The following is a 21,778-nucleotide window of genomic DNA, read 5'->3' on the forward strand; positions in this document are numbered from 1 at the left end:
TTCACTGCAAAGCTTAGAGGATGAAGTTTGATCTTAAGAGACAGGTCTTTTGCCAAAAAGTTGGGGGTATATCTGGTGCCTGACTTGACAGTAAGAACTTTGAAGAAAGCAATCAAGTTGAATCCATCTTTAAATCCTTATACAACGTCAGGTATTTGTATTTATCAAATGTCTGCTAAATTTTTTGGATGTTAAAATGTCAGATGAGCTACACAATACAAATTCAAATCAGAGTTCTTCAATGAAAGTCCACATAAAAGACCCTTTTTCATGCTCTTCAGCACTGTACGCTGCTTACCTGAGAGATATCCACTCATGCTTTTGTCAAGACTATTAAATTTTTGCCGATATTTTAATCTTGTAGGCTGAGGAACTGCCCACTCTGAGGTCCCAGTCTTGGGTGAGTTCCCTGAGAGTGAAGCAGTCGAGGAAGTTGAGCTATAAAAAAATTTATTTAAAATTTTTATGTTACTAAATAAAATACATTTAATTAAATTTTATAAGACCAAGGCATTAAGAATCTTATATACCAGGGGTCCTGAACCCCCGGGCCACAGACCTGTTAGGAACCGGGCTGGACAGCAGGGCTTGGTGAGTGGCAGGTGAGTGAACACTACTACCTGAGCTCCAGCTCCTGTCTAGTGAGTAGTGGCATTAGATTCTCATAGGAGTGTGAACCCTATTGTGAATGGCGCATGTGAGGGACCTAGGTTGGATGCTCCCTTTGAGAATCTAATGCCTGATGATCTGAGATGTAACCATTTCATCCTAAAACCATTGCTTCAAGTCTGTGAAAAAACTGTCTTCTATGAAACCAGTCCCTGGTACCAAAAAGGTTGAGGACCACTGTTATATACTATAATGGTGACTGCCTTTTCTCTTTTTTTTGAGGACAGACAGAGTCTCGCTCTGTCGCCAGCCTGGAGTGCAGTGGCACGATCCTGGATCACTGCAACCTCCACCTCCCGGGTTCAAACAATTCTCCTGCCTCAGCCTCCCGAGTAGCTGGGACTACAGTCGCATGCCACCACGCCTGGCTAATTTTTTTGTGTGCATTTTTAGTAGAGACAGGGTTTCACCATGTTGCCAAGGCTGGTCTCAAACTCCTGAGCTCAGGCAATCCGCCCACCTCAGCCTCCCAAAGTGCTGGGATTATAGGCGTGAGCCACTGTGCCTGGCCAATGGTGACTGCTTTTGCATTTTACATTTTTTTAAATTTTAAGCAATTATCACTATTCTTAGTAAAGACCATAAGAAGTATAAAATTCCATGAGACTACCGCATATAAAGAACCTGCTCTGTGCCAGACCTTATATTGTACTAAGGCCTTTACAAATATTTCTAATCCTCCCAACAAACTTAAAAAATATCACAGTCCCCATCTTTTAGATGGGTAAACTATGGCTCAGTGATGTTAAGAAAAAACAAGGCCACAGAATCACTGAGTGTTCAAGCTGGGATATGAATGTTGTTCTTCTGGGTCAAATCTAACACTCTCCGTACACTACCCTGAAGAGTATAATAGTGATTTATATGAAGGGTGATTAATGTAATGAATACTGATGCATTTGTGCTTTGTAAAATTTAAAAGATATCCAATTAGTAGAATCTGCTCAAGAAAGAAATTAACAATGTACAATTAGTATGAGACATCTTGGGAAATAAACACATTGTTTAAAGGAAAAGTACACAGCTTTAGGCAAAAAAAAAAAAAAATTAAAAAATAGAATATTTTTAGTTTACATGAAGTTATTTTTTCAAAAGTAAAATGCCACAGACAATAATTCTAAAAATAAAAAATTTATTTTATGTGAGTTGTAAGTAGTAAATTTACCTTAAGTATTTGTACTTGGTCATTATAAAGTAAAACTTAGGTAAGCTCAAAGCTTTAAAAAAGTCATTTGTTAAATAAAGACTTCTTACTGAAAGCATAAAAAGTTGTCACAGTTAGGTATTCATACCTACTAGATCCTAAATCAATCAGAGACTGCGCTTTCTGTATACTAGCACCTCCAAATCCTCCCATCATCAGAGTGTAAGACGACCCATGAGGCAATGCTAAAAAAGAAAAAGAAGGAAACGTATGAAAGAAATTTGTATCTGTTCAAACATAAATAGTTTCTTTCTTTACATGAAATAATGACTCATTGGAAACAAAGTACTCACTTGAAGAAGAATAAGGAATGGGTAAAGGCTGAATGAGACTGGCGGTTCCATTTGGTAATGATGATGTGCTAACAGAAGGCACTAGGGGAGTGGGCATCATTAAGGGAGGAAGGTTGGTCCCTGAAGTTGCAGAGGACAATGATGTTATAGGTGCAGCTGGAGGCAATGGCTGAGGAATGGACAGATTGGGCATGCTTCCCATTCCTAAAGTCAAAAGAAAACACTTTTTCCAGTGCTAGAAAATCAATTCTAAAACACATGCAAAAAACAAGTTTACAGTACAGTGGGCAGACTCTATGTTTACCGAAACACACAGATAAATTATCCTTAAAAAACTCACTGCTTTGACCCAGCAGTGAGGGAGGTAAACTGATGCTCTTAATACTAATATTCTGATCTGTATGAACTAAGAAAATACCTAGCAAAGAGTTAAATATTCTCCTCTCTTATCATGAATAAAACTAAGCAGCCTTTTCCAATTGAATATGAGTCTCCTCAAGGAAAGAATATATTACCAGATAAAATGAGGTTTTTGTGAAAGGATAATACAGTGCTACTAAGTTACTTGACTAATACACACACACACACACACACACACACACACACACACACACACACACTTCTTCTCTCTCTCACATACTCCCCCCAAACAAAAAGGTTCTAAGTAGTAGATACTTTATGAGGTCCATTTATGAATATGCATTATTTGCAAGAAAGTGTGTCACATATTTTACTTTTCTTGTAAGTAACATTCCTATGAATTCAAGGACTAGTCCTTATAAGGAACAAAGTGATGACTTTTATTCATTTATTAACTGCAGAATACTAATATATAAATATGGTCACACAATGATTTGGTATTTATCTTTAGAATTCACTAAAATAGTGAAATAATTTTGTGGAGTCTGTTGTTTGTTTGAGATGGGGTCTCACTATGTTGCCCCAACTAGAATGAAGTGGCTATTCACAGGTGTGATCATAGCACAGTACAACCTCAAACTCCTGGACTCAAGAAATCCTACCCACAGCCTCCCAAGCAGCCAGAACTACAGGCACACACCCCTATAACCAGCTCTAGAATTCCATATTCTAAGATCTGTAGTGAAGGAACATGTTTCAGATACATAGACATACCTAATTGAATGTTCCATTCAAAATGAGTGCTTCTCACATATAATTATAAGAAATTGCCTGATCAAAATTAACAGAAAACATACCAACTGGTTATCGCTGATGAATACGTGAACTTATTAGCCCAAAGTCTGCAACTTTTGGCCCTAAACTTAGATAGCTAATTAACCTTTAAAAAAATTCAACTTACATAAAATTTTAAATTATCTCCCAAATCGAACCATTTCAAGTGAGTTTAAAACTGCTCAAATTTTTTTCTATATTACTCACATATATATAGAGAGAGAGGAAACTAAGAATAGTATTTGGGATTGGCTATACCTAGGGAGACCATATAATTTACCACGCAACTAGGAGTTGTAAAAGGAGACACTAACTGGACCAGATGCCAGGACAAAAGGCATAAATCAGAACTGTCCCTAGAAAACCAGAACACATGGATCCCCTACCTGTGACAGTGAATTTAATATTTATTATCTCTACCATGAAAATTAACTTGGAATCTGGGGATTGTCATTTTGTGCTAACAAATCCTTTTCTAATACTCAAATATGCCTAGGGATAAAGTTTAAGTAGCAAATACAGGTATTTAAATTAATACATACTTACCAAAACGAGCAGAAATTAATGGAGAAAACATAGGGGGTTGCTTCATAATAGGAGGGAGAACCACAGGCAACTGTTGGCCTTGAAGCTTCAGTTTGATGAGTTTCATAGCTATGGAGAACTCTTGCTGATCCATCTTCCCATCCTTGTTTAGGTCTGATAAAGCCCTAAAAGGAGCATGAGGTAGATAGATTCGTATGTGGTGTGGTGGTGGGAAAACTAACGTTATTTTGGGGGTTGACAAAGTAAAAATGATGATATGGCATTCACGTGTACACCATCACTAAACTTAAAATATCTAATATGTAAAATATATAATAAAAAAAAGATAAAACCTACACTTTAAGAAATACTGACCAGAGATAATAACTAATAAAACACTGCCTGTCTATACAGAATCTAGAGACCTTTGGGCTGAATTCCACCAGTTTAGGTAGAAAAAAATTCAAGATTATAATACTTCTAAATTTAATTTATTCATCTGTCCAAATATTTATTGAATACTTGCTATGTGCCTCGTACTCTGCCAGGCATGAGAATATTCCAAGTGGAAAGATGGGGTAGGGGTTGTTACTTATTGTAAACGTTTTTAAAAAAACAGGTATTATAGAGAATAGTTCCTTTAAAGAAGGAGCACGGGGGCCGGGTGCAGTGGCTCACGCCTGTAATCCCAGCAATTTGGGAGGCCGACGTGGGCAGATCACGAGGTCAGGAGATCGAGACCATCCTGGCTAACATGGTGAAACCCCGTCTCTACTAAAAATACAAAAAAAATTAGCCGGGCGAGGTGGCGGGCGCCTGTAGTCCCAGCTACTCGGGAGGCTGAGGCAGGAGAATGGCGTGAACCCGGGAGGCGGAGCTTGCAGTGAGTCGAGATTGCGCCACTGCATTCCAGGCTGGGTGACAGAGCAAGACTCTGTCTCAAAAAAAAAAAAAGAAAGAGCAGGGGAAGCGAGGACTAATTTGGGGCTTAGAGATTATGAAATAAATGAAACTACAAAATAACAAACAGGATTTTGATATTCTGCCAAATTATAAGGAAATTTTTCTCAATGATAATGTATATATCTTTCCTTAGAAAATTCTAATGAAATTAGAAATTTGTCCTAGAAAACTAAACCCAAATTATTTTCAATCATTTGCTCAATAAAATTTATTTTCCAAAAAACTGAAGAAATACTTTTTTTTTTTTTTTTTAAAGAGACAGAGTCTCATTCTGTCATCCAGGCTAGGGTGCAGTGACACAATTGTAGTTTACTGCAGCACTGAATTCCTGGGCTCAAGCAATCCTTCCATCTTGGCCTCCCTGAGTAGCTGGGGCTAGAGGTGTGGGCCACCACGCACAGCTAATTTTTTTTTTAATTTTCTGTAGAGACAGGGTTCTCATGATGTTGCCCAGGCTGGCCTCAAGCAATCCTCCTACCTCAGACTCCCAAAGTGCTGGCAGAAATATTCTTAATAACCAATAGAATGCAACTAAAAACAATTTTATGTTAAGAGTATATTACAAAAAAAACAAAATACTATCAGAAAATTGGGTTCATCTACAAAAGAAAACACTTTACCATATTTCAGCTAGAACAGGGGCCGGCAGACCTGATTGTAGGAAAAAATTACGTGCTTGATCACCTGGAAGTAATAAAAACAAAACCCAAGCAGCACATTAGTAAATGAAATTATTCCAATGCTTCTGAATAATAATGGGTATGTTAATGATTTATTATAATTTTAATACCAATCATTAAAGATTAAGTGAAACAGAAACACAAATAAAAATTATTTACATAACTTTAATAAGACAGACATTTTAAAACAAAAGTCACATCTGCACTTCTATTGTATATTAATCAGTGATGAAAGGTTATTCATCTCAGTTTTTCCACAATTGGAGTCTTCCTTAAAAATACTTCCACTTAGTAAAATTTTTATTTAAAAACACTATTCCCTAAAAGAGTTTCAATATAAAAAGTACCAGGTGTTAGGAGAGACAGTCCTCCATGAGTTTCTTCACACTCCTGTGTCTTGCTTTGTATACCAATAATATAAGACCCTAATTGCTCTCTGCCTGGGTCACTTCTCAGAATTGGGTTTGTAATGAGCAATCTTCAGGAATCTGGTAATGCCTCCCACTGAGACAAGGGACAAACTTGCTTTACTGTTTGCTACAAAAGGGTGGGTTCCCCAAATTCAGTGTTCCTCTCCTGTAACACAATCACAGCCTATGTACTATTCTTCTGGGCTCTCTGCATTGTCTCTGTGGGACTTAGGAGACACTAAAGGAAACAGAAAGATAGATGCCAATGCTCATTTTGCTAGTTATGCTGTTAGTCATAAGGTTCTTTGTCTCTGACTCAGGAATCTTGGGTCTGCCACCCGTAATAGGCAAAGTTATTAACTTGTAAGCAGGGAAATCAAATCCTGATACCAGGTAAGGTAATTACTATCATAGCAGTACAAATAACATAGTTAAGTAGATGGATTCCAAAGTCAGTCCAAATGGTTTCAAAGCCCAGATTAACACTAACCATCTTTGTAACCTTAGGCAGTTACACAACGTCTCTTAGTCTCAGTTTCACTATTTGTAACTATAGACAACAATAGTGCCTACTTTATAGGGTTGTTGTAAAGGTTAAATAAAATAATGCACTTAGCATAGCATCTGGTATATAGTAAAAATTCAATAAATATCATTGTTCTCATAGTTACTATTATTGTATGTAAAGCACTAAGCTACTTTGGCACAGAAAAAAGTTTAATTAATAGAAAAAAATTTCAAAGGCACACCTAAATTAATCCCATTTTGGCTCTGGTGGTCTTTCTGCAAAACAAGGGCTAGCATCAACAATCAGTGCTTGGTATAGCCTCAAAGACAGAGGGCTAGCATTAGGAAAACAGATTCCAGAAAAAAAAAGTCTAGATTTTCCATGAAATGAATCTAAGAAATAAACTGAAAACTTTCTAGATATAATGTTAAAATGTGAAACTAGACAATTACACAGAAATTCTTGACTATCATTTACGACTCAGGAAAAATCTTCCATATCCCAAATTTAAAACAACAAATTAAGACAGTTCCAGGAAAAATAAGAAAGTTAGCATTTCTTTAATTTCTAGAATTCTGATTGATATGAATTTTATCGTTTATTAACACAAATTTGATGGCAGTCAAATTAAAACTAATTCTTAGATATCACATAAGGACCATAATTCACAAATAAAACTAATTATAAACACAAACCTGTTATGTAACCTCCTGAAGGTTTGAGGTTATCAAACTGCCTGTCATGCTTAGTACGTTCTTCAGAGGTAATAGCCCACATGTTTGGCCCTCCTGAAACATAAGTGGAAGAAGCTATAGCGTATACATGAGAATGCTTAAAATACAATTCTAAAATGTAAATAGAAATCCCAAGTGTTCATTTTATGACAGTATTTAATATTTGAGTGACACAAAGAGTAGAGCTCTATCATAACCATACATAGCACAGCCCTAAGGCTTTTCACTCATTCGCTCAATTAACGTCTATTGAACAAGTGCTATATAACACTCACTGGAAATGGGCATCAAGCTAAATACTGGCAACAAAAAGATGAAGAAAATATTCCCATCCTCAAGGAATTCATGCTCTAGAAAACAACAGTACTTACAGTATTCACCTGTGAAAAATCCTAAGCCGAAATATATACTGACATAGTTTAGACCTGTGTCCCCACCAGAACCTCATCTCAAATTGTAATCCCCACGTGTCAGAGAAGGGGCCTGATGGGAGATGACTGGATCATAGGAGTGGATTTCTCCCTCGTTGTTTTTGTGATAGAGAGTGAGTTCCTCACAATAGCTGATGGTTTTAAAGTGTGGCACTTCCCCCCTTGCTGCTTCTCTCTCTCCTGCTGCCACGTTAAGATGTGCTTTGCGTCCCCTTTGCCTTACACCTTAAGTTTCCTGAGGCCTCTCCAGCCATGTGGAACTGTGAGTCAATTAAACCCTTTTTTTCAATAAATTACTCAGTCTCAGGTAGTTCTTTATAGCAGTGTGAAAACAGACTAATACAGATACCAAAATAGCTGTGCCCAAAATAGCTGTGCCAATTCTGAGTTAGAAGCACCAAGGATGAGATAACAGGAAAGGTAACACTGAGGCAGAGCCTTGAAGCTTGGTTTGAATTTTGCCACGTGAAGAGGAGGGATAAGAACATTTCACACCATAAGGGCACAGCATGAGAAGTCAAGGCATGTGCAAGGTGCTGTTAAGTGCACTGAGCAGACTAATAACTAGAGTTATTAATAATAAACAGGTAGGGTGGAATTAACTGTAAAAAGGTCTTAAATACCATCCTCAAGAGCCTGACCCCATACCCTGGAAGTTATAGAGAGCCATCTAGTAGTTTTTAAATAAGCTTTTAATTTGGAATAATTTAAGATTCACAGAAAATTCACAAAGATAGTACATGGCTCCTATATACCCTTCACCCAATTTCTACTATGTTAACAACTGACACAACCATAGTACATTTGTCAAAATAAAGACATTAACAGTCTGGTATATAACTACTGGCTAAATTAATACCTCCACCTGCAGTGGTAGCTGGTAAACTCCAACAGAATTAAACTGGGTAGTGAAGACAGCACAAGGCACTGTGACTGATGATTCTGCCCATCGGAGCCTCTAGCAAAAGGAAGTAGCCTTCACCTAGAGATAATCCTTGGGATCAGAAGGCTTGACCCATGAAGGCCTAGTGATTCTCTGGCCTGACAGTCCCATTTTCAGGAGGGTCAACTTGAATTCCACAACAAGGTGGGAATAATCTGAAAAGCCTTGCTTGTCAAATAGAAATGGTATATCAAAGAAGATATAGACACTGGCCCCAACAGTATTTTGGCTTAACATTAAAAAGTGGCAGCAGCTGGGCGTGGTGGCTCACGCTTGTAATCCCAGCACTTTGGGAGGCCGAGGCAGGCAGATCACCTGAGGTCAGGAGTTCGAGACCAACCTGGTCAACATGGCGAAACCTCATCTCTACTAAAAATACAAAACAAATTAGCTGGGTGTGATGGTGGGTGCCTGTAGTCCCAGCTACTCGGGAGGCTGAGGCAAGAGGATCACTTGAACCCGGGAGGTGGAGGTTGCAGTGAGCTGAGATCATGCCATAGCACTCCAGCCTGCACCGACAAGAGCAAGACACTATCTCAAAAAAAAAAAAAAAAAAAAAAAAAAAAAAACAGTGGCAACTATCCCTCTGAGGGAAACCTTTATGCACATTCCACTGCTTATAGTAAAGCTACTGGATCAATGAAGCCTCAGAACAGAGAAGCTGCAATTTGCTGGTGTTCACTGGGCTGCAGTGGCTATTCAGCCTCAGAGGCAGCTATGCTGAACTGAAAGGAGACATGGGCAGAACCTGGATTCTTGGGCTGCTGCCAATGACCCAGCTGTTTGGTTTGCCACTTGGAAAATTACAGATGGACAAATTAAAGACACCCTCCTGGGGCTACAAATTGAAAACAAATCTCAACTGCTAATTGAACTGTGTCACCTAAGTAGACACTTACAGTATGGGCCCAGCCTCTGATTTAGACTGAAATCAAGTATGACTAATACAGAGGATACCACTGCATGCCAAACTGTGACTTGGGGATGGTGGGGGAGGTCTCATTGCAGGTGGCATTGTTCCCTTTGACTCCTGGCAGACTGACTATATTGGACCTTTGTTCCCTCTCTCAGGCTATCAGTGGTGCCTCAAACTATTGACCGTATTTTTTTGTTTTTCACATAGACTTTTTAGAGCAGTTTTAGGTTCACAGCAAGATTGAGCAGAAGGTACAAACATTTCTCCTATACCTTCCACCCCACTTATGCATAGTCCCTCCCATTAAAACATTCTCCTGTTGACACTTTTTTAGGTTACCAATCAGCCCATGATGCCCATACTGTTATGGCCCTTGAAACTAATCTGTGTCATGTTTCTTTTTTTTTAAATTTAGAGACAGGGTCTCACTCTGTTGCCCAGGCTGGAGTACAGTGACCCTTGGCTCACTGCAGCCTTGACATCCCAGGCTCAAGTGATTCTCCCACCTCAGCCGCCTGAGTAGCTGGGACTACAGGCACGTGCGACCACAGCTGGCTAATTTTTGTATTTTTTGTAGAGATGGGGTCTCACTATGCTGCCAAGGCTGGTTTCGAACTCCTGGGCTCAAGTGATCCTCCTGCCTTGACCTCCCATAATCTGTGTCATGTTTTTGGTTTTCTGGACCATATGCATTCTGACATGGATGCACTTTTATCATAAAAGCCATTCAACAATGCACTGACAGCCTGATTCTACTTCCATCACCTCCTCCTGGTCCACCTACTTTAAAGTAAGATAGTGTGGTCACTGACTGTAGCTGTCCCCAGAAAGGATTCATTGCTTATTAGCTGCTTCCTCCCTAATGATCAGGGCTAAGGGGTGGGGCATCACAGGAGATATACAGACCTATTGTGAAAATTCAGGATTCTACTCTGACCACTCCTGGACATGATGCATCGTTCTAGCCCCTAACAGCAACTGCAGGCAGGCTTGGTTCATAAACCCTCCAGCTGGGCCACTGAGGTAAAAGGGGATCTAGAGCAGGAATTCCCAACCCACAGGCCACGGACGGGTACTGGTCTGTGGCCTGTTAGGAAACTGGCCGCACAGAAGGAGGTGAGCGGTGGGCAAGCGAGCATTACCACCTGAGCGGCACCTCCTGTCAGATCAGCCGGCAGCATTAGATTCTCATAGGAGCACAAACCCTATTGTGAACTGTGCGTGTGAGGGATCTGGGTTGCATGCTCCTTATGAGAATCTAATGCCTGACGATCTGTGGTGGAGCAGTTTCATCCAAAAACCACCCCCCTCCCACCACCCTACCCCAAATCTGTGGAAAAGTTGTCTGCCATGAAACTGGTCCCTGGTGCCAAAAAGGTTGGGGACCAGTGATCTAGAGGATTCAAAGTTAATTCTGGTTAGGGTTTATGAAAATGTCCCTCTTATATCTAACTCTTCTGGATCACTAGGAAATGGTAAAGTTATGGCTCTGAAATGAGAAATCCAGGTTTAATGGCAGTAGAGCAACAAGAAGGCACCTGAGGAAGAAACGCTTAGACCCCAGGAGGTATGGTATTAAGAGAGGAATTAATGATATTTTCTCTTGTAGAACTGCCCCTGTAGCCTTCTTCTCCAAGAAAAATGCCTTGGTATGGCTCTCCTTTAATTGTTGGAAGCACCTTATGAGTCTGCCATCCCCCATCAGGAGCCTTATCAAGAGTCTATCAGGAACATCAGGAATGACCCCAGCAAATGCATCTCCCGTCCATATCACTTCCAGAGGTCGTCCCCCACCCCCAATCTCAGTAATGGATGAATTCCACCCAGCTGGTGGTTAGGACAAACAAAACAAGTGGACTAATTCGAGCAATCCCTCCAAAAACAAGGACTAGACTCAACTACTCAAACTCCACTGGAAACCCTCAGACTTGCCAGTCATCCAGGAGGCTATGTTAGAGGCACTGTCAACCTGTGTCCCTCTTCTGATGTAGGTCCCACGGCAGTGGGGGTTGCAGGGGGAATAACTGTAACCATTTTCTTTCCAAGCATAACCCATGCGCACCCTTGATCGTCTACTTCTTCTGTGGAAACCATGCATTAACTTGCCTCCCTCCAAAAACACAGTAATGTACATGGAGAGATCTTCAAGTGTTTAAAGAAACACTTCCTCAGTCCTGGAAGGCATTCAGGTCAGCCTCGACTCACTGGCTAGGGTTGTTAAGAGATTTATCCTAGATTTTCTTTTTTGCAGGCCAAGATAACATGTGTGCAATTATGAATACAACCTGCTGTACCCAGATTACTGATTCAGGCCAGGTAGAAAAGCTAAAATAAAATTTAAGGAGAGGCCGGACATGGTGGTGCACACCTAATCCCAGTATTTTGGGAGGCTGAGGCAGGAGGATCCCTTGAGCTCAGGAGTTTGAGACCAGCCTGGGCAACATAGTGAGACCCCATCTCTACAAAAAACTTTAAAAAATTAGCCAGGGGTGGTGGCTCACACCTGTAATCCCAGCTACTTGGGAGGCTGAGGTAGAAGGATTGCTTGAGCCCAGGAGATTGAGGCTGCAGTGAGCAGTGATCACACCACTGTCTGGGTGACAGAACAAGACCCTGTCTCAACAAAAAACAAACAACAACAACAAAAAAAAAACAAAAAAAAATTGTTTTTTAAGGAGAAAGCCACCTGGCTTTCTAAGGGAGACACTGATGATTTATAGGATTTGTTTAGCTGGGACCCTGCAGAGCACAGCTGAGAACATTGCAATCTAAGAACAACCTGCTGCTTGGAGTCCTGTTGATTAGTCTTAATCAAATGCTGCATAAAATAAATCAGACTTAGTCCCAGCCTCTGTTTTGTCAGATTAATCGGAGTGGCCAACTTAGTGGTATGTATACTCATGAGAAAATTTGCTACAAGTCAAGACAATGGAGAAACAAGGGAGAGGAACTCTTCGGAGACACTTCTCCATGAGTTTCTCATGTTTCTGTACGTCTTCTAAAGCAAAGGATTGATAGCTTTTGTTCCAGACTCTTTGAGGATGTCTGCATTGCAAATACAGGGGTTTCTTCCTGAGCTTGGGATTAGCTTTTTGTTGTCCACTCTTCCCATGTGGTTATACCAGCTCTCTGAGGTTTTTGTAAAGCTCTGCACATTCAACATGACTAATCACCATCTATACTTCTGACTACCTTTACAATGTGTTCCATTTCTGCCAATAAGGAACCAAATATGTTTAGGTATATAAACTCATACATAATTCCTGCTTGTATTGTATAAAAATCTGCCTTACAAAGACAATTTTCCAGGAATGTATATCATTGAAAAGTAGGTGCTCACTATAATTTTTAACACTAATATGGATTTAACAAATTATTCTTAGTCCTAAATGACTGGATTAAAAAATCTATAAATATCCTCTCTTAAAGAGAAGTTTTAAGATTATAGTTAAAAATAAAGAAACAGATGTACTGAAGAACTAAGGACCTAAAATAGCTAAACCTACACACTTTCTAAATAAAGAAATACCACATATGTAGTAAAAATCCTACTTGGTTTATCAGTTTATCAGAAAATAAATAAATAAACCTGTCAGGATTCCTGTCACTAGGAAGGCAAGTAGTGTAGCCACAGAACTGATTTTCTATTATATGACTTCAGAAAAATTATGATGCTGATTTTAAAAACAACAAAAATGACAACAACAAAGGATGACAAAGATTGAAGCAGCTCACCTTTATTGAACCCTGACTATTGTCAGGGACTTTATATGCAGTAACTCACTGAGCCCCCAGCATTAACCTATAAATTAAAGTACTATTATTATTCTCATTTTATAGATAAGGAAACCAAAGACCCATGGTGATAAAGTAACTTGCTCAAGGTCATACAGTAAGTGACAGAGCTGAGATTAGAACCTGGGTAGCCTGACTCCAGAGCCTACATGCTGAACTCTGCACTATACTATGTACCAACATATATGGGTAAGAGGCTCATGTTCCTTCTAATTCAGATGCCACCTCTATAAACTAGGAATATTATATAACTCCACAGGCCTGTTGTAAAGATTAGATGTAAATATACCTCCATTATAGCTAACACTTAATGAAACTCACCGTGTGTCAGGTACTTTTCTAAGGGCTTTACATGTATTGCTTCAAGTAAGTCTCATAAGAATCCCATGAGGTGGCCGGGCGCAGTGGCTCACACTTGTAATCCCAGCACTTTGGGAGGCCGAGGCGGGCAGATCACGAGGTCAGGAGATCGAGACCACGGTGAAACCCCGTCTCTACTAAAAATACAAAAAAATTAGCCGGGCGTGGGGGCGGGCGCCTATAGTCCCAGCTACTCCGGAGGCTGAGGCAGGAGAATGGCGTGAACCCGGGAGGCGGAGCTTGCAGTGAGCCGAGATTGCGCCACTGCACTCCAGCCTGGGCGACAGAGCGAGACTCCGTCTCAAAAAAAAAAAAAAAAAAAAAAGAATCCCATGAGGTAACTATCACTGTTTATCAGAGAAGGAAACAGTGGTACAGAGATATTAAATAATTTGCCCAAGGTAATAAAATTGGTAAGTGTTGAAGGCAAGACTAGAGTCTACTCAGGCTTAATTAAACTATCTGTCTTGTTGGTAATTAAAAAGAAATACACTCACAAATATATTGTCCATTGATTTCCAACAAGATGTGGAGATAATTCAAGGTGGAAAACAGTCCTTTCATCAAATGGTGCTGAAAGAACTGGATATCCATATGAAAAAACAACAAAGAACCTCAACCTTCCAGCATATACATGAATTAACTCTCAATGAATCACAGAACTAGATATAAGATAAAACTTCTTGAAGAAAATATGGAAGAAAATGTTTGTGATTTTGGATTATGCGATGACTTTTTGGAACACAAAAGGCAAAAATCATTAAAATATTTTGACAAACTGGACTTTATAAAAATCTAAAATTTCCACTCTCTTAAAGGACACTCTTAAGAAAAGGAAAAGACAAACTACAGGCTGAGAGAAAACATCTGCAAAACATATTCAATAAATATAGGTCAGCATATATACAGGACTATTCAACTCAAAAATTAGAAAATAATCCCCCCCCCACAAAAAAAGGAACAAAAGATTTGAACAGACACATCAAAGATACACAGATGGCAAATAAGCATGTGACAAGATGCTCAATATCACTATCATCAGGGAAATGTAAATTAAAACCACAAAAAGGTATCACTACATGTCTATTAGCATGTCTGAAAATTAAAAAACAAAAACAAAAACACGGAGTGCTGATAAAGATGCCAAACAACCGCAACTCATATATGCTGGTGGGAAAGCAAATGTGACAGTCACTTTGGAAAACAGTTTGGCAATTTCTTATGAAGTTAAATATATATTTCCACATGACCCAACAATAGACTCTTGAGTATTAACAAAAGACTCTTGGGTAAATACCCAAGAGAAATGAAGACCTATTTCCACATAAAAACCTGTTCTCTGATGGTTATAGCAGATTTAGTCATAATCACTAAAACCTGGAAATAATCCAAATGTTCTGCACCTGAACGGCTGAACAGATAAATTGTGGTACACATTTATACAATGGACTACTACTCAGCAGTAAACAGGAGAAATGCATGCAACATTATGACTGAATCACAAAGATATTTTGCTAAGTGACAGAAGCCAGACACCAAAGGCTACATATTGTGTATTCCATTTATATGACATTCTGGAAAATGCAGAACTGTAAGGACAGAAATCTGATCAGTGGTTGCCAATAATACGTGGCTAAAGGTGGAGGTATAAGGGTACAGAGAACTTTTTAGGTGATGCAAATGTTTTATATCCTAATTTATATGACTATACATAGTTTCAGAAACTCACCAAACTGTGTACTTTAAAAGGGTGAATTATACCCCCAATAAACCCAACTTTAAAATAAACTAAAACAAAAATATAAAGCATTTAATACATGCCTGCCATATTAAGAGTGCTCAATAAATTAGTTTCCTTATTCAACCCAATCCCAGGAACAATATAATTAAAAAGAAGTCAGAGCATTCAAATCTTTCTCAGGGAATAGCCTGAAACTAACGCTCTTTAGTTAGAAACCTTAAGACTATTTTAAGTCTGAAGAGTTTGGTTAGGAAGGCTTAAAAGCTGCTCAGCCGGACGCGGTGGCTCACGCCTGTAATCCCAGCACTTTAGGAGGCTGAGGCGGGCAGATCACGAGGTCAGGAGATCGAGATCATCCTGGCTAACATGGTGAAACACCGTCTCTACTAAAAATACAAAAAATTAGCTGGGCGTAGTGGCAGGCGCCTGTAGTCCCAGCTACTCGGGAGGCTGAGGTAGGAGAATGGCGTGAACCCGGGAGGTGGAGCTTGCAGTGAGCAGAGATCACGCCACTGCACTCCAGCCTGGAGACAGGGCGAGACTCCGTCTCAAAAAAATAAAATAAAATTAAATTAAATTAAATTAAAAAAAAAAGCTGCTCTAACATACATGGGTATATATATCCCCAGGCAGTGATGGACTCTACTGCTATCCTAAGACAAAAGAGAGTTCTGCTGCATCAAGATTGATGCACCAATGCTCATCACAGTATAATGCTTTCTTATATATATTACTATCTCCTCACATTTCCTGGGCTACGTGTTTTCACAGGGGCTAAACTCAAGCCATCTGTTTATGTTTACTACTTAGTTCCTCATGTCTCCAAGCAGTAATCTTGACACCTTCACATTCATTCATTCAGTAAACATTTATGGGGCACAAAGATGAATAAAATGAACCACTTGGCTAGGCACAGCCCAGCACTTCAGAAGGCTGAGGCAGGAGGATCACTTGAGCCCAGGAGTTGAGACCAGCCTGGCCAACATAGTGAGATCCCCATCTCTAAAAAAAAATTCTTTTAGGTAGCTGGTCATGGTGGCACATGTCTGTAGTCCCAGTTACTCTGGAAGCTGAGGCAGAAGGAATTGCTTGAGCCTGGAGGTTGAGATTGCAGTGAGCAATGTTCATGCCACGGTACTCCAGGCTGTGTTGACAGAGCAAGACCCGGTCTCAAAAAAAAAAAAAAAAAAAAAAATGAACACCTTAAAGGAACTCACACACTCCAATATTTTAAAGAGACTCCACCAGCCAAGAAAATCACACACAACAATCATGGTTACATATTATCATGATTAATGTAACCAAGAGAATAAAAATGTTCTAAGGCATTTTAACAAGGAATAATTTTTAAGTAGTGTTCAAATAACCTTTTAAAAAATTAATCATATTAAAACATAAAGTATTAATGCACCAAGAATTTTCTAGGAACAAAAAGATAACACTGGTCAGGTGTGATGGCTCATGCCTGTAATCCAAGCACTTTGGGGGGCTAAGGTGGGAGGACTTCTTGAGCCCAAGAGTTCAAGACCAGCTTGGGCAAGATAGTGAGACCCCCATCTCTACAAAAAAATCTAAAAATTAGCTGGGTGTGGTGGCTCACACCTGTGGTCCCAGCTACTCAGGAAGCAGAGGCAGGAGGATTGCTTGAATCTAGCAAGTCGAGGCTGCAGTGAGCTGTGTTCATACCACTACACTCCAATCTGGGCAACACAGTGGAGACCCTGTCTCAAAAAACAAAACACTGAAATAAGAAAACTGGGCAATACATGTAATTCAAAGCCAATTTTAAAATAGCTAATTCAATCCTGGCTTTCTTATTTAAATATATCAACTAATAGAAGCCTTTGAAGAGGCAAAAATTTGTTACTTTGAACTTCAAGTAAAAATCTCCCAATCTTAGTTTATATTTATCTGTAAGCCTTACCCAAGAGGCAGAAAAATCTAAGTTTGGGGGTTGATGTCTAATATTTCCCTAAAAAGCTAACAAACTTTTACAATATGTAATAATCATGTTAGAAATACATTAAAATTCTATCCGCTTCCCCTAACTCATCACTGATATTGAAAATACGAGATTTTCATAAACATTTCTGTTGCTTATTCTCATCTCACCTGCTGGCTCTTTTAAACAAGTTCTTATAGTCAGAGAAGAAAAAAAATTTCACATTTACAGAACATCTACTGTAGGCTAGATCTCATTCAGTAAGTAGTCTCATCTCGGTTTTTACACACACACATATATACATACACACCCACACATATACATTCACAGACAGGCATACTTACAGACAAGTCCCAACAGCAATGGGTATCAAAACAATTTAACAATCTGTCAGGATTACTAGAGGGGCAAAGTTTTGTACTATACATGAATGCTGCTCTCAGTAACATCTTACACCCTGAATTGAACTTAAATTAGATATGTCTAAGTTATCATCAATCTTCTAAGTAGGAAGGTACCACAGTCTACATATGCAATTAATTCTTCAGAAGTTTAAAAAAAATTACTATCTGTATGCCTATATAGCACTTCTAAATGCATTTTCCAACATTTTAGATGATTATTCACATAATCATTCTTTTGTTATTGAATATTCCATTTGTTCTCAATGTTATATTTTATATATAATGCAATGAACTGCAAAGTAGATATATAAATGTTTATGGAATGGAAGAAGCAGAATAAAGAAGGACCGGGACTGTACTGCTTTACGTTCATTTTGCTTATAAACCTGATTAACATGTTGGCTGAAGTTTACAATTCAACTGTTTAATGCAAATTCCTTTGTATGGGGCATAAAAATCCTCAAACTTGAGTAGAGCATGTTACTACTATAATTACTGCTCTAATTTTAAACTTACATGTATCACTCATTATGGAAAAATTATTTATTAAAAATTGTCTGTGGTATCAATGTTTATAATCCCACATCATTTTCCCAATAGGAGCAATACTCACATTAATCCTTAATAGGTTCTGAAAAGGTAAAACATGAAACAACAAAATCTTTACTTCAAGGCTATCCTTAAATGACACAGGACCTTACCAGGCATTAGAATTTGATTCTACTTTTTATACAAATAATTCACTTCTCCAAGATTTTCCTAAATCCTGAGGCATAAAACTTCAGATACACAACATGTATTTTCGTTATTAACAATGTAATGATTTGGTCCTATGTCTGAAAACAAGTTTAAAAAACAACTAATTAACACTAGATGGTAATATCAAAACAGAATTGCTTTGTGAAGATGGTGGAATGGTTATTCTTCCCTCCTTTTTTTAAAAGCTCTTTAATATTACTGTTTTCAATTTAAATAATAAAGAATTATTGAGTTTATTCTCTATTTCCTGATATTTATCTACAATTAGCTAATACAATTTAACATAAAATTAAGAACTCAGTATCTAGATTTATTTAGCGATTTAAAAATATAACGCATGTTTTTCAATTAATTATAAATGACAAACACAGTAACTTAATACCTATTAAGGGTAGTTAATTAGTATTTGGGAAAAGAATTAAAGCTACAATCAGAACAAAACTTTAAAAACTTTTCATTATTGAAATTACCTAAGCATTTTCTTTTTTTTTTTTTTTTTTTTTTTTAAACGGAGTCTCACTCTTTCCCAGGCTGGACTGTAGTGACGCTATCTAGGCTCACTGCAACCGCCACCTCCCGGGTGGTTCAAGTGATTCCCCTGCCTCAACCTCCCAAGCAGCTGGGATTACAGGTGCCCATGGCCACACTCGGCTAGTTTTTGTATTTTTAGTAGAGACTGGGTTTCACCATGTTGACCAGGCTGGTCTCGAACTCCTGACCTCAAGTGATCTCCCTCCTCAGCCTCACAGAGTAATTACAGGCATGAGCCACCACACCCGGCGAGCACTTTCTTTTAAAATGTTTCATATTAAACAATTATGTATGCAGGCATACGTAATCTTATCTAAAAGGAAAACGTAATCTTACATAAATATTACTAAATTAATCTTTATTGGCTTCATTGGTTTACAATCATGTTATCAAAACACCTTTAATATTCACCTTATAGCACTCTGCTTTTTGTCATCCAGTTTTATGCATCAAACACAATATACCTTTTGGTTATTCCTAACTGCTCAATGGCAAACACACGTTCCAGAATATAGTCATGGGATTTACGACATAATATTCTTACAGAAGACATATGCAGTGTTCCAAAATATTTTCCAAGAATACTTCAAGTTTTGTATTTATAAACTTAAGGAAAATTATCTACATGAATATTTTAAACCTCTACCAAAAAAAAAAAAATCCATAACCTCATCTTGCCACAAGCACAAAGCTGCTTACCATTCATAGCTGTGGGAAACTGAGCCATCATGGTCCTGAGTTTTCCTTGCTAGCTCTCAGCCATCTGCAACATAAAAATATTGTGCCGTTGATAATACAACAAGGGCAGATCACAGCTTAGTGCATCCGCTAAGCAGTAGGAATGTCTGTCCCCTTCAGCTCACACTTCCAACAGAAAACAATGCAGAGCTTCTGCTGCTGCTGAACAGGCAGAATTTACATTTGAGGAAGGTTAAGAGACTTTGTTGGGTAATCGTGCTGCCTTAATACAGAAAAACAGTCACATATTTAACAGCAGATACTGAATAAAGAAACCCTTGGCATGAACCAACATTCTTGTAAAATTAATTTGGAAGAGAACGAAATAAATCAACTGTATAAATTAAGTATATAAGAATAACATGGAAATCCATACTTTTTTTTTCTTTTTTTTGGAAACAGTCTCACTGTCACCCAGGCTAGAGTGCAGTGGTGCAATCTCAGCTCACTGCAACCCCTGCCTCCTGCGTTCAAGCAATTCTCATACCTTGGCCACCTGAGTAGCTGGGACTACAGGAATGCTCCACCATGCCTGGCTCATTTTTGTGTTTTTAGTAGGGATAGGGTTTTGCCATGTTGACCAGAATGGTCTCAAACTCCTGGCCTCAAATGACCCGCCCACGTCAGCCTCCCAAAGTGCTGAGATTACAGGTATGAGCCACTGCACCCAGCCCATAGTATCATTTTTTAAAAACTCCCAAACAGAAAAATACTCAAAATAAATGTAGCGCAGCTGTTTAAGTGAGCTCAAGGGGTTTATAAAACAGTCAAAAGGTAATTATTAAAACACACACATAATTATTAAAATACATATATAACATAACTAAATGTGCTGGGCAAGCACTCTAAGAGAAGGAACTTTGGAAATTCACAGCTCTGGGTTCAAACCCAGCTCTGCTATTCTCCCAGTTGTGACCATGGAAAATTTATTTAACCTTTTTTTGAGATTTAGATTACTCATCTATAAAAAATACTTTGCAGAAGTATTTTTTAAAGTGTTAAACATAATCCAGTAAACCGCCTGCCACATAGGGTGTTCAACAAATGGCTATTTTGCAAACATCCAGAAAAGGAGAGTGCAGTATCATTTTGAACCCTGAATTCATTATTCAGCTGTCAATAAATTCAAAATTTGTTCCATGAATCTTTTTGTGGGTCTGTTTTTTTGTTTTGTTTTGTTTTTTTTCTTGAGATGGAGTCACACTCTGTCGCCCAGGCTGGAGTGCAGTGGCGCAATCTCGGCTCACTGCAACCTCACCTCCCGGGTTCAAGCAATTCTCCAGCCTCGGCCTCCTGAGTAGCTGGGCCTACAGGCGCACATCACCATGCCCGGCTAATTTTTGTTTGTTTGTTTGTTTGTTTTAGTAGAGACGAGGTTTTACCATGTTGGCCAGGCTACTCTTGAACTCCTGAGCTCAAGTGATTTGCTTCCCTCAGCCACCCAAAGCGCTGGGACTATATGTCACTGCGTACAGCCTGTTCCACGAATTTTGAGAGTAGGACCAGTTAGGAAGTGAAGGCCTAGCAAATTTACAGCAATGCACTTAGTAATTAAAACCACGGATCATAATATTGCAGGAAAACACTACTATATTAAAAGATCATGCCGTATCTCATCTATTTACCCAAATCATTTAAATATTAATATTTTTAGAAGCCTAAGAAAAATATCTGCACAGCCATTTTAAACAAAGAAGGCATTAAGTAGTATATACATCGTGGTCAACGTTTCTCACCATTTTATAGCTAGCTTAAAAAATGAACACAGAAGGAAGTCCCATAAATCAAGTTATGACTGCAACTTCCTCAAATACAGAAATACTCCAAACAAATATAACATTTTTACTTCTTCAACTTCAAATCATAAGTAATGCTAACCCAAAATAAGCTACATGGCTGAAAACAAACTATCTACTTAACAGATATGCAGTAGCAAGGGCCCTTATTTATTAGTTTTCTGTGGCTGAGACCATTTTAAAACGTGGGAGAAAACCCACTATTGCAAATAATGCATTTTCTAACTCTGCATAATAGCATG

General features: G+C 38.6%; 1 protein-coding gene across 9 annotated transcripts in view; it reads right to left on the reverse strand.

The window, feature by feature from the left end:
* The window catches only part of ITSN2 (intersectin 2), a 157,129-nt gene that overhangs the window by 107,504 nt on the left and 27,847 nt on the right, over positions 1-21,778 (reverse strand). For 8 of the 9 annotated variants that reach the window (XR_004027042.1, XM_030800234.1, XM_030800233.1 and 5 more), the window contains exons 2-8: positions 19,702-19,765; positions 7,142-7,234; positions 5,469-5,532; positions 3,907-4,070; positions 2,167-2,370; positions 1,962-2,058; positions 299-438 (exon numbers count right to left, since the gene is read on the reverse strand). Coding sequence is in view for 8 of the 9 variants with exons in the window: in XM_030800234.1 (XP_030656094.1) it covers positions 299-438; positions 1,962-2,058; positions 2,167-2,370; positions 3,907-4,070; positions 5,469-5,532; positions 7,142-7,234; positions 19,702-19,732 (793 nt within the window). In the remaining variant the exon portion in view is untranslated. The remainder of the gene's footprint in view (positions 1-298; positions 439-1,961; positions 2,059-2,166; positions 2,371-3,906; positions 4,071-5,468; positions 5,533-7,141; positions 7,235-19,701; positions 19,766-21,778) is intronic. The other variant, XM_030800232.1, reaches the window with a different exon arrangement.

The sequence above is a fragment of the Nomascus leucogenys genome, chromosome 19 (genome assembly GCF_006542625.1).
Source record: "Nomascus leucogenys isolate Asia chromosome 19, Asia_NLE_v1, whole genome shotgun sequence".
Classification (NCBI taxonomy): Eukaryota; Metazoa; Chordata; class Mammalia; order Primates; family Hylobatidae; genus Nomascus; species Nomascus leucogenys.